This window comes from Alligator mississippiensis, chromosome 4, assembly GCF_030867095.1.
Source record: "Alligator mississippiensis isolate rAllMis1 chromosome 4, rAllMis1, whole genome shotgun sequence".
In the NCBI taxonomy this organism is placed as follows: Eukaryota; Metazoa; Chordata; order Crocodylia; family Alligatoridae; genus Alligator; species Alligator mississippiensis.
The window spans coordinates 213,597,271-213,616,202 of NC_081827.1; the positions used below are offsets into that span (position 1 = coordinate 213,597,271).

General features: G+C 40.2%; 1 protein-coding gene across 1 annotated transcript in view; it reads right to left on the bottom strand.

Moving 5' to 3' along the window:
* UBR3 (ubiquitin protein ligase E3 component n-recognin 3) overlaps positions 1–18,932 on the bottom strand; it is a 276,834-nt gene that overhangs the window by 49,671 nt on the left and 208,231 nt on the right. Inside the window, exon 30 of the mRNA XM_059727297.1 lies at positions 13,308–13,393. Coding sequence (XP_059583280.1) covers positions 13,308–13,393 — 86 coding nt within the window. The remainder of the gene's footprint in view (positions 1–13,307; positions 13,394–18,932) is intronic.

The window sequence follows — 18,932 nt, forward strand, 5'->3', positions numbered from 1 at the left end:
CTAAAAACATTAGGCATTTATATTGGTAAAAATACCACTGATTTCAGACCAGTCATATGCAGTAGGATAACTTAGGGGGGTAATCAAGGCAACGGTTTTGGGCACTGTTTTTGGTGGGGGGAGGGAGAGAAGGAGCATAAAAGGAGCCATGACTGCAGTGCCAGCTTTTCATGCTGCTGTGATGGGCCCTGAAACAGCTAATGCTGCCCTGAAGTTTGTGTAGCTGTCCCAGGCATGGAGTTACCCAGCTACGCCCCTGCTCATAGGCATAACCCCCCCCCCCCCCCAAAAAAAAACACACGTTAAGCCCACATTTAAATAATTTTATAGCCTTGATTCTCCAAATGTAGTTAAACTATCTTTGTTTTCATGGAAAATGCAGGTATAGGTACTAATATGCTTCACCTACCAATACTTCAGTTCTTTGTACAATCAGAAGTTAGTTTTCACTTAGATTTGTGGTAATTTATTATTAAAAGATAGAAAAAATACACTCTGCTGGCTACTGGTACATTCTTTTCAGCTGCCTTTATGCCAGCTCTATTTTCAATGTTATCCAATTGTGAAAAAGCACAGATGAATTAAATAGGAGTCAGCGCTTTCAAAAGAGCAGCTGAAAAGAGACACTAGCTGTACACTGGACTGAAGCTGTTAAGAGAAAACCTCCTGATGTTCTCTCTCCAAAACAGTAAGGACAATGGACATTTTTATATATATATATATATATATAGTCTCCTATATCATTCATCATATATATCTAATGTATATATATCTACATTACCAGTACCTGCAACTCAGATACTTTATTATTTTCAATATTAAGGCAACTATGTTTTCACAAAACCAGACAAAATACTCTAAAAGCATACTGTCAGGGAAACCATGTATTGACAGGAAGGCAGAAACAAGATAATTCTATGGATCATTTACTTCTATCATTTTATGTATGCATAGGACAGAAGCAAACTATTTTAAAGAGACAATTATATAGGATTTTGATAGGCAAATAAAATCTAGTTGGTGTTCTGAATTTATGAAATTAATGCTATGTGAGTTAGCATGTGAAGCTTTGGGTGGTATTCTTGTTTAACTGTAAACCTTTATGTCCCTTCACTTACCCATCAAACTTCCCTTGCATTTAACTTTAGTCTTCTGCATTTTTTTGGTTAAGAATAAGTTCAGCAACTTTATTTTCAAATGGTATCACACACTACAAAAGGTATGCAGGAGGTACTCTAAGAGTAAGGATGAAACCAAGCATCTTCCTCACATACTTATTTTTATGTAACCATCCAAAAGTCAAGTTTTTGTCCTGAGTTCTTTTCACATTTATAATTTTAAAAACAAATATAAATATTACCTATTTTGCTGTAATACGCACACACACTAATCTGATTTTTACTCTTCTTGATCAACCCTTCTCTTCCCCCATTCCAAGGGTACATTGTTCATCTTCAGTGTGTCAACAGGGACACTCTGCAAGTGGACCACTGTAAGAATTCCCTTGTCTCTGATGCAGTATGAAAGATCTTACTGTGCCAGGTGCCTTACTCCTTCTCTCCCCTTGAAGTGTCTGTTATGACAATCTAAAAACTATGTAGATCAGGGTTGTTCAACTGGCAGCTTGCATGCAGACCCAGAAGCATTAGCATGGACCCCCACCTAGTCATCACCCTCCCCCCACAGCTGCTCCTGCCCTGGCACCATCCTTGCTACTCTGGTTTTCCAAGAGAACTAACCTCTGAAGTCAAGCTGAATAGGAGCTCCCTGGGTTATGTAAAGACTTTGGCTTCTTTTAATCATCACAAAGGTAGATTGCCACCTTCTGACTAAGTACTTGGAAAAAAGTTTTTTGCAAGCTTTCAGGCACAATCACCCTTCTTTAGGCATAGGAAGTCTCTGCTTGCAAAAAACTTTTTTCCAACTACACAGTTGATCTAATAAAAGACATCACATCTACTGAAAAAACCTTGCCTGCCTATGTCCTTAGACCACCACAGGTACAACCCAAAACCCAGCTTCTGACTAAAGAAGGCAAAAAGGGAGGCAAAGGTATTTTTGAAAGGTGCACTATAACAGAAATGTCTACACATATGTGAGAGATACCCATTATAGCCCAGGAACAGAAAGTGGCTGAAAGATCATTTTACCTTTTTGTAGGTTTTGTAGACATTAACTGGGAGCCTTCCCAATTATGTTCACATTTCTGCAGGATGGAACTGATATACTCTTTATTGAAGGAATTATACAAGAATCTGTTCTTCTAAAGGATTCTATATTTCAGAGCTGAAAGTCTGATTAGATCCAAGAAACAATGCCAACACCTACTGTTCCACTTGGGGGAGGAAGTTGGTATAGAAGTCAACAGAAAGCACAGCTGTTATCTGTACAATAACAGTAGTTTGCAGTGCTTTGGAAATACCATATATTAGACAGGATAGTTATACAGATGAAATCACTGAAGGAACTAATTAAATTGATACTAGCATCAGTTCCATATTAAGTGACCTTGCAGAGTCACTGAAGAATATACAATGCTGAGCTCTACACTGAGCCAGAGGCATTATAGAGGTGGGTGCAAACAACCTAATGAGAGAGTTATTCAGTGCTTAGGACAATTATGACAGACAAATGTAACAATTGTACTGATATGAAATGATAGTGATATAAACTGTTACAATGTAACTATGTCCTCAGTTTCCTGTAGTGATGTGCATCTAGAACTGTTGCAACTTTAGCACTATTTCATTCAGGGTCAAAGTTACAACATCTTAGCTGGGGTATAGGTTGTAGCCGTGTTGGTCTAAGGACATAGGCAGACAAGTTTCTTTGGGTAAATCTGATATCTTTTCTTAGACCAACTCAAATAGTTGGAAAAAAATTATTTTTAAAAGCTTTTTTTCAGTTTAGCTAACTTTCGTCTCTACAGCAGAATGCAGAAATAACTTAACACGGTAAGAGTTAATGCAAGCTTCCCCTTGCAGGCTGGCAGAGTCCCAGTCTACAGTTTCTCCTCCCCTTTTAAAATGCTTAAAAGTTATACTTGTCCATAGCCAAGGAAGTGAGGTAAAGCATTGAACACAGCCACGAATACCTTGCAGTCTTTCAGTGTTCATGTATTTGTGAATTGCCTTTCCAATTTAAAGGATGGGTACTCCAATTCTATTGACAGTCTATACACATAGAAGACACTCAGACTGCTCTAAAGGGAAGCCAAAGCAAGGTGACTAAATACTGTTACCTCTCAGCTGTGTGTTCTTGGGGAACACTGGCACAGGACACAGTCTGTCTGACTCCCAAAGAATCCCCCCACCTAAACGAAACTGATTAAGATGCAGTGAGAGACACACCTAAGACCCTCCAGATAAGGGTGACAAGAGCAAAACAACTGCCCTAGGTCTCATTTGCATCCGAGATGGAACCAGATGACCATTCATTTACATGAGAGATGGAGAACAGAAAGCCTGAAGCAGAGACTGCAGTGAATTCTGGGATCAGAGAAGCAGGGGAGCACTGCATGATGGGGAATCTGTGCTCCAAATGCTAATCAACCCACATTTACACACACCCAGCTCAGGATTTATCAGACCAGTTCTAATCTGGATTTACAAAGGACCCTCCCCCCCCCCCACCTCTAAGTTTAATAGGCATCTCAGGCCGTACATTCCCCAGTCCCACTATGGGAGGCCTATTTAAACTTGATTGACTAAAACTCAGTTGCCAGGTTAGGGAATGCTGAGGCAAGAGACCAAGTCAGAGGGGGAATGGGCAACATTTGAACAATGGTAAAGGGTTCATCACAGCGTCCAGCCCGTTGGAGCCCTGACCAGTATGAAAAGTGTTGTCATAGTTTTTCCGGGACGACTGGTGAAAGTCCTCCTGTCCAAAGGTTATGAACACCCCAATAATTGCCTTAAGTCTGTTAAAAGACTCTAGTAAGATCTGGAAAAGTCATGCTAAGCTGAGGCTTGTTCACAACAAGTAAAAATCCAAAACCCTGATGCTGCAAGCTATCTATTGTTTCTGAAGAAACCATGAGATATCCCATCAGTATATCTTCTATCCATAGGAATTTCAAGCTGGCTCCCAAGTATCTGGTTACTCCCTAACCTTATATGTTTCCTGATTATCAGTTTCTTGAGACGTTCCAAACCAGATAACCCCTTGTCAATAGCAAAGACAATGATTTACACTATTGAGAATGCTTTGAAGAAGCTGAACTGAGGGTATAAAAATCTGTAAAAAAGCAGCATGTGTGTGCTTGAAGAAGAAAAAATCTGATACCATCCACTGTTCTTCTCGAGAGGCTGGAGGAAACATATCGTCTCCCTTCAAGGATTGTGCTACAAACTTTACCTGTCAGCTTTGCAACCCGAGTACCCTGGACTGGTGAGATCCCAGCGCTCGCTCTCTCTTTTCTCTCTAGGCATAAATTTCTGAACCTGAACTGTATTAGTTAAGCTTGAGCTAAGTTTCCCCAAATACTTAGTGAAACCAGGGTAATACTGTAATTGTTTGTGTTTGTTTTTCCTTTGCATGTCTATTACTATTACTACCATTATATATTTCATATACTTAGCAATAAATAACTTTTATAGTCAAACTGGTAGTAACTGGGTATATTTTTCCTTCTCTACTTCTCCTTCCTCACTTGCTCTGCAGCAACGCTTCTTTTACCTAAGCTAAAGATCCCTGTGAAGCCCAAAAATACTGTGGGGTCTGCTCATCAAGGGGCTAAAGATTGGGATCGTGCTGGGTTTGAAACATATAAGGGGACCAGCTTGTACGGGCTGATTGACCCAGTTTGGCTCAGACGTGCCCTAATGAACTGAATGCTGGCCCATAAGGGTGTCATCTGGACACCCAGCCAGATTTAGAGGGATTCTGTTCACCTGCGTGCTTGTGTCTGGCTGCAGTTTATTGTTGCTCTGATGAACTGATTCTTGGCATATGAGGGTGTCAGCCTGTCCATGCTGATCAACCCAGCCGGGTCAGGCATGTCACATTAATCTGTGTGTGTTTGTGTCTGATTTGGTGACTGGAGGAACCCAGCCCCATTGAAACTGAGTCCTGCAAGATAGCTCCATTGGGGGTGAGGACTTGCAGAAGGGAGATATACAGCTCCGTATAGAAACACAAGTAACACAAGCAGCACATTGACAGAACTACCAAGACCCTAGAAACGTATCCCTAATAAATGAGCACACCCCAAAGCAATGGGCAAATCTGGTAACAATACTAATTATAAAATATAAAAACTTTCCTAACACAAAACTTCTGCCAAAATATAACTGAAAAAAGTTAGCATCCAAAACTCCAAGAAGAACTAGGTAGGAGCAGACAGAATCACAAAATCATAGAAAAGTAGGGCTGGAAGGAATCAACAGAGATCATCTAGCCCAATCACCTGCCAGATGTAGGATCATCCCTATCAAACCATCCTACACAAATCCATTATCTAATATACACATTAAACTACACAGTCAACCCTGACACAACTACAAGGCATAACAGTCTAATCTGCCACAGATAAAGGCAAAGGATAATGGTGGCTATTGTCCTGCTGCTGTGAGGGTTGAGTCAATTGGTACTCTGGGCTGGGGAGGGACCATTCTCACCCAGGAGGGAGAAAAGGAGGCAGGGGCTGGAAAATTATCACTACATTCAGGATTAGAGAGGAATTAACTAAAGTCATGTAATTTTTATAAGGATCTTTTAAATGTTGTACATTTTTCTATACCTATTTGCTGTTGTATGGGTACTTTGATCAATAGTTGATAAAATAAGTATGCAAAAATTAAGGAAAGCAAGGAATATAGAAAAAATAAACTCCTGAGATGCTCATCAGTAAAAGAAAAGATACTATAAGGAAGCAGACATCAAAGGATTGTCAGAACATAGCAGGGGAGAGAGCTGAAACTGAATTTTGATCAAGATTGTCTGTTCTACCTTAGAAAGTGAACACTGTACTACTTGGACACTGAAGGAATCAAGAGATTATTATATATGTTTTTCCTATCTCAAGCACATTATATCTGTTTTCAAACACATTTTCCTTGGCATGTCATTAACATGAAAGTATTTCATGTGGTATTATAATACCAGGTTCTACTGGTACAGTAAATTAAATTCTGTGTTCTTCCAAAGAAATCTTAGTTTGAACTTGAGATACCTGAACTTAAAAAAAATCTTTGCAATATTCCACAAAAAGAAATAACATTGGTTAAAATACTGGAGCATATAATTATTTCTTCTTAATAAAAGCCCTTTCAAGTGCCTTAACATGGGCTCCTATTAATGATTACTATCAGACCATTTCTAAGTCTACAGCATGAGAAAAAAAAAAAAGGAGAGGACTTGCAAATTCATACTGTATATAAAACACACATTTTTATATTTGCACAAAATTTAAACCTTAAAATGACAATTATATGGCCAGATTTCCTTTATCATTCTTGTCATACTGGCTCAGTCACTGACACTAACAGCTACATTAATCATTCCTAATTTTACTTTCCTAGAGCAGCTGCCCTCGTGGTGCAATCTACTAAAACAGCACTTGACCTATTTGTTCCCACCGTCTTCACTGACGCTTGCTGCTGTAACAGCTCACCTGGGACAACGCATTCCATTTTCTGCAATATCTAATCGACAAACTTTACAGTTGTTACAAGACTTATATAGAGCGGTGTGCTTAATCACAAGACAGACACCTCATTACCACAGATGTGAAAGAGCCAATGAAAGCTAAGGGGGTTAGATTTCCATGGATTTTAATTGCACTATCCTAGAATACAAGCAGATTTAGAAAAAGAAACGCAGAATGGTATCACACAAATAAGTCCCCTCAATCTTTTTCCTCAGATTCAAATAAAATGGCACTGACATTGTGAAACAGAAATAAAACTATAATAAATTTATCTTTCAATGAACGGGAGGACTTAATCAGTTCTATCTACACAAGACAATGAAAAAATAGAGGCATTCTATAAATGCAACTCAAAAAATGAATATGTATTTGAAAATACAAAACTGTAGAAAGATAATTAAATATGTTATAGCAAATGAGGAAATTTGGGTTGGTTTATTTCTTCAACTGACATTTTGTAAAATGAATAAGAGAGAAAGAAGAATTCCATTTCTAAAGAAGAAGTGCAGCTTTTGCAATATAAATGTAGTTAACAAAAATTTAAGGCATACCACAGACATCCAATGGTATGAATGGACAGTCCTCATGGGTGGTGGGAAGTGAGGCAAGTACAGGCTCATCGAGTTACATAACCATAGTAATGACCAGGGATCCAGGTTTTCCACTCACCATGGAAAAAAGTAAAACAGATTTTCTCATTTTAAGTAGAAAAATGCAGATTTTCTCCTTTACAGGAAAAAAACATGAGAAACATGGCAGAGTTCCAATCTGCAAGGGGCCGGGGGAACAGGAGGAAGGCAATCAGGCAGGCGGCAGTGTGAGGTTGTGCTTGCTGCTGGTGGGTGGCCAGGGGGTGCCTTGCCATGGCGGCACAAGGCTCCCAGTGTTGGCACTGAGCCTCTCCACCTTGCTCTACCCTGCCATGCTGGGTCCCAACCACTGGCCCATGGAGGCTCCCATGGGGTGAGGAACCCTGAGCCTATAGCTGCCAGCCCATATCTGCCCCTGCTACATAGGCTCTGCTCCAGCTGTGCTGCCCATGGGGGAGGGGAGGGGAGGGGGGAGAGCTGGGCTCCGTGCTCTGCTCCATCTGCAGCACTCCTGCAGCTGGCAGCTGGGGATCAGGTGCTGCTGGGGGATGTGGGGGGAGGGGGAAAGAGGGGACAGGGGGCTGCAGATTCAGGTCCCTGGCCTCATAAGCTTGGCAACTGGGGGCTGCCTCTGGCAGGGGCTGTGGGTGGGGAGTGAGAGGCTATGGCATGGGCAGAGCATTGGCATGTCAGGTCTGCTCAGCACCACAAAGAAGTGGGGGGCAGGGTACAGCCGCAGCTGGACTTGCATCTAGGTGAGTGAAAGGGGCAGGGAGAGCTCTGATTTTCAATGATAAAAAACCTAAAATCAAATGCCAAAATTTATAGGTATTTAGAATTAATTTTATTATAGTGATCAAGGCACTGGTAGGCTTCCAAACTGCTTTAAAATTGTAAATATATCAATAAAACATTGTGTTCAACCAATACACCCCCCCACACACACACACACATATTAGGGGTGTGCAAAACAGGCCATATTCAATTCGGACTCAGCCCAAATCGGGAACAGTGATTCGATTCATTGATTTGAATCACTGTCCCTGGTTCAATTTGGCCAAATCCAAATCTGAAGATTCAATGCTGATTTGGAGAATCAGCAATTTGGCCATAGATACAGCTTTAAATTTTTTTCTACCTTGAGGTACCAGGCAGAACTTCTGAACGTTACAATGCTGGGGCGGATGGAGCTTCCCACAGGAGTGCGGGGCCCCCCCAAGTGCTCAGCGGTGAACCTGGAAGTGGACCAGAAGTCCTCCCCTCCCACCCCGCCCTGGCTTGACAATCAGCCACAGGGAGACCCCAGGTGCCCCCCAGACCCAGGAGGCACCAGTCACCGAGCCAGAAGGGTATGGGGCGCAGACCCAGAAGTGGACCGAAAGTGCTTCTGGTCCACTTCCAGGTCTGCTGCTGAGCACGCTGGGGAGCCCCCCAGCTCCATATGCCCCGCCATTGCAGCATATATATATTACACACATATACAAATACCTATATATAGACATACATTATATATATGGGCTAAAACTTACCCCAAACTGATGCCAATTTAAGAGCAGCTATGAAAGGGTAAACACTGGACTGTGCCCCTTCCTGCTTTCTGGCAAACAGAGAAACTGGGAGGTATCTTGGAACACAGTGCCTTCATGAAAAATTAGCACTAAACCACGACTCCTGAAAAATCTTTTTTTTCCTACATTCTGCTTTCCAAAAATAAGGGGAGTATTTTACTTGGTGTTATGTCAAATATTGGCAAACACAGTAGATCGTCCATATTTAACCTTGTGTTGTGCATGAGTGAAAGACATATCACATTAAAATTCCACATAAAAAGTCTTGGATGATAAAATATTTGTTTCACACACAACACATACACACACACTCTCACGTTTGAGTGTTTTTATATGAAGATCATATTAAAAGACACACTGGAAGCACTCTCTCTAAATGATGAAGACAAAAATCCTTGAGGCTGTGAAGGGTTTAGTTTTATTCTACTTGGGCATATTTTTGGTGAATGTGTAAATTGGCTGAACTTTCCTTTAAAATATATAAAACTCTATTAATTTATTCAAACATTTTTACAACTTTGGCCATAATAAACTAAGAGTTTAAATAAGGACTTCCATCTAAATCCATGTGTTCCTTTAATCAAAATCTAGCATGTACAGACTCTTGGAAAAGGTCATTCCTTGAGGACTGCTATGTTCCCTTGAACTTTGATATTTGGAAAAATAAATTTATTATGGGTCACAGAGTAGAACAAAATCCTAAGAAAGACTATTCTGCTAGCAGCCAACAGAAAGAAGATTGGCTTTTTAAAAATTACGTAACTGTTAAAGTTCCTTTGACTTTATATGTAGGTGAGACTAAGTAAATAATATTAATATATTCCAAAAACTGTTCAAGTTGGATATTGGGTTTGCAATAATGAGGGACAAAGGTTCTCTGTGGTCACCAGTTTTAACAATCAGATTTTAGTTCTCTATTAATATGCCAAATTCTCAGCTAGTATAAACTAGTGTATCCTAGCTCAAATTAACAGAGCTGTTCTCACATGATCATCTTGTATGATGTTACCAAAACTGCAAAAGTTAGTCTTCAAGAGAGCTATATCTATTTATTCATGGATAGTTGAGTTTTTTCAAATGTGCTGATAATAAAACTGCAATATCAGGAAAGTAATACCATACTACAACAACTTTTTAATAGGAAGAAGCAATAGATTTTCTTGAGATTGCTATGGGATATCAAATATTTTTACAGTGCTTTGAAGTCTAGTGAATTTAATTCATTTCACTTTTACTATGGATCAAAAAAGTGGGGTTACTAGAAGGCTGCAAGTCTCCCATTTAAGAAGAATCACCAAGTAAAATGAAAACATCCCCTTATTGAATACAGGTCACTTTCACAAATGAAAAAAAATTAAGTAACACTGAAATATTAAAATGTAAAAGCATGAAGAAATGTTGACAGCCACCTGGGTGCAAAGGTTACATTACTGCTATCAAAGAGATGTCATTATCTATTAATGGCTTGCACTCAAAATGTGTTAACTGCTTTCCAAATATAGCACTATGCAAGCTCTGCTCCAAGGAGCTCAGAAGTTTCTTTTTATTTGTATAAATTCTCTTATTCATGGTAGAACCATTACGTCTGACTATATTCCTGTGAAAGAGATAATATATACCCCTGGTAAGATGGGCAAAAACTGGGGAGAAAATCCTGATGTCTTCCTATTTTACATATGGGTAACAAAATTAAACTGCTAATTGAACCTGAGTCATCTTCAGCTACTACTAAAATATTTCCATTACCAAAACTCCTACTGGAAGAAGCTTTGCATAGATGTAAATATTACCCTACAGATGTCAGGCAAACATTTTCTTTTTCTAAAATACTACAGGAAATATGCTGTCACAATGCATATGAAAACAATTAAAAAAAACACTATTTGGCTGAAAAGTGAAGCAATTATAATTTAATCCCCTTGTGAATCCTTTATGTGAACGAGGCAGGGATCCCAAAATCTGGAATTTCCAAATTTTCAAGTGCTTCATTTTACAGTCCTACTTATCAGTTCTGTTGTTAACACTGGGTTTTTATCATATAAGTTCCTAAGTATTTGTGGTTTGGGCAGGGGGAGCTGAAGGAGGAAGGCAGAAAAATGTTGTGATGTACACAACTGTACCCACCTATCCAGTATCATCAACAGAGATCCAGGTTTTACAGTTCCCACAGAAAAAAACACAGATTTCCCCATTTTCTAAAGAAAAACACAGATTTTTTTATTTTAATGCATGGATTTTGCACTTTTACAAAGAACTGTCTGCAGGCTGGCAGTTCCAGGCTGGCTGGAGGGAGCGAGAGGAGGGTGGGTCAGGCAGGGGGCACCATGTTAAGTACATGCACATGGCTGCAGTGCAGTCTGGGAAACAGCTTCCGCAGGTAAGTCTGGGGGGGGGACTTGAGGCTCCCATAGGGAGCGAGGGAGGGAGTTGGGCACGGCTGCTGCCCAGCTTGGCGGAACGTGGGGCCTGGGGCCCAGGGCCCCAGTGCACTGTGGTAGGGCCGGGAAAGGGAGCAGGACAGGGCTGCGGGTGGCTTGTCTGGGGGGCAGGAGGTCACAGAGTACACAGAGCTCCCCGCCACTGCACACACTCCTGGGGGGTCAGGGTGGCACATGCCCCCCCAGATCCGTGCGTGGGGCAGGTTTGGGCTGCCCACTGTGGGCTTGGGTGGGGGCGGGAGGAGCCAGACCCCGAACCTGCAGCAGGCAGCCCACACCCGCCCCCACACAGCCTCTGCACTCCACTCCCCTCTTGAGCCACAGCAGCTGCCCCATCCTGTGGGTGGCAGCTGGGGCTTGGGCACTGCTGCAGAGGGCAGAGCGCTGTGGCCCTGGGTCCTGGTCCCACAGCACTGGCAGCTAGGGGCCTTCCAGCAGGTCTGAGGGGTTGTGGGGCACCAGAAGGGCCAGAGAGCTGTGGGAGGGAGCGAGGGGCACTAGCAGGGCCCAGGGGGCTGTGGGTGAGGAATGAGGGGCACCAGAAGGGCCAGGGGGCTGGGGGGTAGGGGGCAGTGAAGGGCACCAACAGGGCTGGGTATCTGTGGGTAGAGAGTGAGGGGCACCAGACTAGAGGGGGCCTGGCAGACTGTGAGCAGGGACTGAGAGGCACCAGCAGGACTAAGACAGAGGGCTGTGGCTTGGGAGTATGGGGCCTAGACCTTCATCCTGGTGAGCTAAGGAGGCAGGGGGAGCTTTCATTTTCCATGATAAATAACCTAAAATCAAATGCCAAAATTTATAAGTATTTAGATCTTATTTCATTATAGTGATTGAGGCACTGATAGGCTTCCAAATTGCTTTAAAATTGTAAATATATCAATAAAACATTGTGTTCAATTGATATCTGTATATACAGTGGTGTTTCATTTTAATCATGGCTTTGGGGGTTTTTGTCAGAGAATTTGTGATTTTTTTTTTAAATCAGGGAAAACCAGGATCCCTGATCATCAAGTAACATTCAGACCTAAAACTTCATCAGTGTAACAGACTTCTGTCATGTAAACTATAGAACTACCCAAGTTAGCTGGCAGAATCTAATGTGGGGGTCATCTTGGGTGTCTTGGAGGAAGTTCCTGACCACTCTGATGCCACAAAAGGTGGGCATGGGCCACTGGCCTCCCAAGCACTCCCAGTACAGCATATCTGTTGCTGCCCCAAAATAAAGCCTGGCTTCAAAATGTGTTTTGATTGTGTCAAACAAGGTTCTTTGGCTGTGTGATATGTTTTATTAGATCAACTAGTTGGAAAAATTGTTCTTTGTAAACTTTTGGGCATACACACCCTTCTTTGGGCTTTTGATTTTGTCAAGTTACCCAGTTTTCTTCAAGGAAAGTTAACATCTATTTTACTGTTTTACATATCAGCAAAAGCTGAAAAGAATTTTATCAGAGAAAGAGAAGTCACTTCTATAGGTAAAGGGTGCTCCATATGCCAAGCATCCAAGGTTAACTGCAAACAGTGGAGGCAAGAGCTTCATACAGGAAGCTTGCAAGGATCTTCTATAATGGAGTCTGTTAAAGAAAAGTGTTATTGCCATCTCCCCTTTAAAAATAAGTGAGTATGCACCTACTGTGAGGTTAAGCAAACACATTAAGACACAGATGTCTTTACCAATTACCAATAAACATTATCTTCTGACTTTAAAATGGTTACAGTTGCCCTGTCTACAACATCACAGAGTTGTTCAAAAGGCATTACATGAATATTATGACAAATGCTTTCTAAATGGACTGTAATTGCAATATAGAAATACTTACTGGATACTGTAAATTTGTTAAGTAAATTCACTTCTATTAGACAAGATTATGAAAAACAAGAATAAAATATGCAGTCTGAAAAAACTAAGGCCCACATGAAAAAAATAGAAAGTAAACTTGATAATGGATAACAGAATATATACTAAAATGTAAGAAACGAGCAGCATTATTTTAAAACGAAATTACATAAATAGTTCCATTTATTTTGTAAATAATTTCAATTGCACTTAATAAAGTAAACTTACTTAAACAAGATCTTTTCCCAGCTGTACTGGCTCCCCCTAAACATAAATTGCCTCCTCGATGTACCAGCTCAAGCTCCAGGTTTGTCCTGCATGAAAATATAAAAGCATGAGGATGAAACTTCAGAATTCAAGTTTCTACAGAGATAAAGGAACCACCACATGTTCACATTGTAGATATCATGAAAAAATGCCACATACTAGTCTATCATGGGTTAAATACTGGCAAAGTTTGCCTTGGAATGAAACAATTACAAATATAATGTTCTTTACAATTTAAACTGCTTGACTGACAAGTGCTGTACAAGGTACTCAAGACACTGTATGGTGACTGCAATGCACGTAACTAAAAATGCAGTATATGTAGCTAAAAATACTGCAGTCTGGAATATAATTTCTTTTTTGTTCATATACAAGCTAGGACTGCTGTCAGGAAACTGTATATAGAGACTTGAAAAGACAACTGACAGTTCAACTTTTAAGTATGCAGTTATATTTATAACATACATCTTCCTTGTAAGTCTGAACTTTTATTCTATTTTATGAAAACATTTTGATTACAATTCTAGACATCCTAATGATAATGCTGGTAGGCCAATTGATGGAAGCCTTGGAAGTAAATTTTCAGTGAAACATTTTAGAATTTAACCAGGCAGCTCATTAATATGAAATGGCTGATGTTCAGCTAAATCCCTGCAAGTCACATTGACATATTCCTTAGTATTATAATTCTCTGCTGGTTCTACACTAATTATTTAGGCCAAATTCAATAGCTTTGTTTGACTGCAATTGGATGGTTAAGTACTGCATTACCATTTACCCCCCATATACTTATTACGTACTTTACATTTCATCCTTTGAAAGTTTTTTTTAACAAAACAACACACATTCTTACAATTATGACATTACTATTTAGAAGCATTATGTTACTAATCTAAATTGCAATCTTTTTCCTTACAAAAATGTTTCCATTGATTGAAATTACATCCATGAGTTCTAGTCTGTTTAATTTAACTGAGTATAAATAATTGCAAGAAAACCTAATTTAGAGTTTTAAGCACATTTCTATTTGTGCTAAACTACATGAGGAATATAAAAATAATTTATTCAAAATAAAATATTTTAGGGAAATTTCAGCTGTATAATTGAAAGTGTACATGGTTTTTGATATATAGCATTTGCTGAGACACTTTCATATGTTTCTAAAATTGGAACATTTCAAAATATTAATATGCCTAACTTTGCAGCTTATGCCACCCATTTCTGAAGGAATGCTTTAATCCTCTCTACTCAGAAAAAAAAGCAATTTAACACTGATAATGTCCCTGCTCAGAGCTCCATCTGTTTGCTGCTGATAAGGGCATCTGTGTGACAGGGGAATTTTCCACTCTTCAGGCGATTTGCAGTGCTCACTGAACTTCTAAAAATCTACCAGCAAAGAAGCAGGGACAGGGATTTCATATTAGTGGACAGAATAGCAAGTGTAGATCAGTATGTCCTAGTTCATCAGGGGAATATAAATGAGACCAAAGTGTTTTAGTTCTGTGAATTTTAGGATGACTAATCTACAGAACAAAAGTAATGGCAGCCTTCTATTAAAAACAAGAGATTGGCTAGATAGTATAAAAAAAAAATACCTGAATTTCTTATGAACAAATATGTCACAGATCTAGAATTTCCAATCTTCCTTTCACATAATACATATAATTTTACAATGCAGAACTCAAGGAGAATGCTGACAAAACAAGATACACATGAGGAAGCATACAGGACTAAACTCAGGAAATACTTAGGGAGAGACCTAATAGCCACATATTTCCATATTACAGGGGTATAGGTTGTAGCCATGTTGGTCTAAGGACAGGCAGACAAGGTTCAGACAAAAAATCTTGCCTGCCTATACTTTCCATATACACACATGTGCTTTTTCTCCCCTTTCCTAAACTTAAGAGTACAGGGGTGCATCCCTATGTTGTTCATAGGACCACAGGAAAATAGACTTAGAAAGGCACCTCATGAGGTCACCTAATTCAGCCCCCTGCTTAAGACAGGACTGTCTCTTACTAAACCAGGTTCCTTCTCTACAGAGGAAATACCAGCCTTTTCACCCACAAAAATCCTTGCCTCACAATTCCTGGACTATCATGGCTACAAAATCCAACACAGATGTTTCCTGCAAGACATTCCCTCTGAATATGGATATGCCCCTCATTATGCACAATCTTCTGTGAATATGGAATATTTCTTATTTAAAACAGATACTTTCTACATGGTATTCTCCCATCAGATGCTGCTTCCAAAGCATTTAGAGACAGACTGGCACCTTGCTTCCTAATCTACTTCATCTTTATTCCCGTTGTCTTCCATCTTGAAATATTGGTGAACCCCTATGACACAATCCACTTCTGATGGAAAGAAAAAAACTTGAGTTTCTACCATCTAACCTCTCATTATTGAAGTCTCTATGTCTCTGATCAGAGCGGGGGCATAGCTTCACTTGGATTGAACCCCCTCCCCTGCAAAACAAACTCTGAAGGGGAGGCTGTGAGCTCCAGCTTTGTTTTTATTTAGTTTAAGAAAGGGATTTATTTCAACCCATACTTGTCAGCCCTAACTAACCTGAAAAAAATTATTTGTTGTATATAAATGTGCCAGTAACAGGAAGGAACATTTTTTAAGTAGACATCCAAACAGATATAGAAGAGACTATTGGAGTCAACAATATGAGCATTGACCCTCTGCCTCAACTCTTGACCAGGAAGGGCAAGCAACCAAGTAGAGAGAACATCTGGTGGGAAAAAGGATTGAAGTAAGAAAGGTCACCGTCAATTTCCCTCTCACTTCATTTTACAAGGTCAGCACATGCATGAGAGACAGACCTGGGAGAAGGAACATGAAAAGCTTTTTGTCAGTGTGGACATTTCTGACAGCACAAACAATGGCCTTGTCTAAAATGTCCGAGCAGAGATCTATAGATAGCAGTGCAGCAGAGGTGGTTTTACAAGTGACACTTATGAATACCACAATGTGGAGGTATTACAATCAAGCTAACATATGCACATTGCAAATGTTACACTGTAACACTATGTTAAACATGAAAATGTGGACGAAGACTGGGAACAGAGCAGTGTAAAGAAATAGATTTAGGCTATAAACAAATGCAACTTTCAACTATTTGAAAAGGGGAAAGAGTTGCCACTCTGGAGCTTACATCAGGTTAGAGCTGCATGCTCCTATAGCAATACAAGTGAGCTAAATCTCTGTAAATGTTAACCTTGAATGAAATAGGCTGTTATATCATAACAGCTTATATTTGTATCATACCGATACCCATATCTGTTCTCTTAAATCAATCTAGTCAGTATTTTACCAACAGCACACTGAAACCCTGTTACAGCCTAGCCATGGGATCTGGCTCAGATTCTACATTCCACATTTTACTAACAGCAGGATAATCCCTTGGCTGCTGGATCCCACAGAAGGCTCTATGCAATTTCAGCTCAAGCTCTGCTCTGGCTCCAGGCAGAAGACTGCTCTCTAACCCCACACACTACAGCTTCACCTCCCTGAATCAGTCACCCTGGAGACATGGCAAGAGAAGCTGTAGGTGGGAAGAGGGGAGGCTAGGGATCACCCTGTCTGCAGAGCAGGAACTGGAGTGTAGCAGGGGATGGGGCAGTCCATGATGCCTGCCAGGCTGCAAGCAGTGCCCCATGATGAGTAAAAGATTGCCAACTCCCACCGTCGCAAAGTAAGAGGTTGGTGGAAAAGGGAGCTGCCTCTCCTGCTGCACACACAGACAGGGAGGCAGAAGCCCATGACTGCCTGGGTACAGGGATGACTGGCAGGTGCCAGTTCTCTCGTCAGTAACTGGAGCATCTTCCCATGAGGGCACTCTTCTACTCCCATCTGCATCTATATAAGCAACAAAGAAACTGGTGAGAGGAGCAAGCTGCCTACATGCTGCTGCCAGAAGGAATGGGTTGCTGCCAGTGCCTGCACCATGGTACAACAGTTCAATTAACAGTTATAATAAGCAGAACTGACTAATCATTGTCTGAATGTGCCATTCACCCATCGCCTATTTCATTGAATCCTCAGTTCTGCTTCAAAATTTCTCTTAAGCTGCAAGTTGGCTTTTTGAAGAAAGCAAGTATTTTTGCAGACAGTACCCCAATCTGTTCTCTGAGGGAACATGAAAAAGGGCTGTTCAGTGCAAGAAGATTAAGAGAGTTTAAGATTAATTCACTAGCTAAGAATAGCAAGGTTGAGGTTCAACAAAAGGTAAACTAATAATATTTTTAAGATGTTTTATTAGGTATTTGCCAGTTGTCACCTTTACCTTTTCCCCCAACTCTTTGTTAATATGTTTTAGACTGTAAATTCTTCTGCATTTGCATGGTGCCAGGTGCATTTTGCACCATCAGAAACAAATTAGGAAGAGTTAATTATACCTAGTTTGAGTAAGAAAAACTGTAAGAGAATGAGTGCGAATGCAAGAATCTACAAACATCTGAAAGGTGCAGAGTCATTTTTTGTGTGGTAGAAGGAAATGCAACTTCCACAGAAATAACTACAGAATGGAATTAGGGAGAAAACATTATACTGAATACCAGGAAAAGCTTCTTAAGAGTGAGCTGTTTTGGTTTGTATTTAACGGTGAAGTGGCAGATGCCCCATTTCTTGGACATTTAAAAAGAACAATCCTACTGCAGGCAAGAAGGTGAACTGTTATCCTACATAGGACAAAAACTTCTCTTATATTATGTGTACAAGTGCCCCAAATGCTATAAAAAAAGGGTCCTGGGCCACTGGAAAAGGGTCAATATGGTGCCCATCTTCAACAATAGCAAGACAGAATGATGCAGAAATTGCAGACCACTCAATCTAACTTTGATGCCCAGAAAACTAATAGAGCATGTAATCAAGGCATCTATTTCTGAGCATCTAAAGGATAACATGATGATCAGGAATAATCAACATGGATTCAGCAATCAGATTTTAGATTCTACAAGGTGATAAACTTTGTGGATGGAGGGATTGCAATGGATGTGATTACCTCAACTTCAGCAAAGCTATTGACTATAATATTCTCGTTAGTAAGCTACACAAAGTATAGATTAAAACACTACAAGGTTGATATTTAATTGAAATGAAGTTAACAAACGTGGTTCCACAGTCCTGGGTTTAATACTGTATAATATCTTAATTCATAATTTGGAGTTGGTTCTTAGTGCACACAATCAGCAAATTTGCAGATAATACCAAGCTGAACGGAACTGCAAACATAGTGGACAATACGTTTACAATTCAGAATGATCTTGATAAACTGGGAAAAAATGGTCCACAATTAATCAAATAAAATGGAGTAAATCCAAACACAAAATCATGCATTTAGGACAGAAAACTGCATGCACAAATACAAACAGGAGAATAACAAACATGGCTACGGTAACGAAGAAAAAGATTTGACCGTTATAGTGGACCACGAATTCAATATGATCCAAAAGTTTGCTCTTCTTGCAAAAAGAAAAGAAAAAGAGCTAATAGCACATTGAGTTGCATTAAAAGGAATGTTGCCTGGACATCAAGGGAAGTGGTTCTTCTACTCTGTTAGCAATTGCCCCA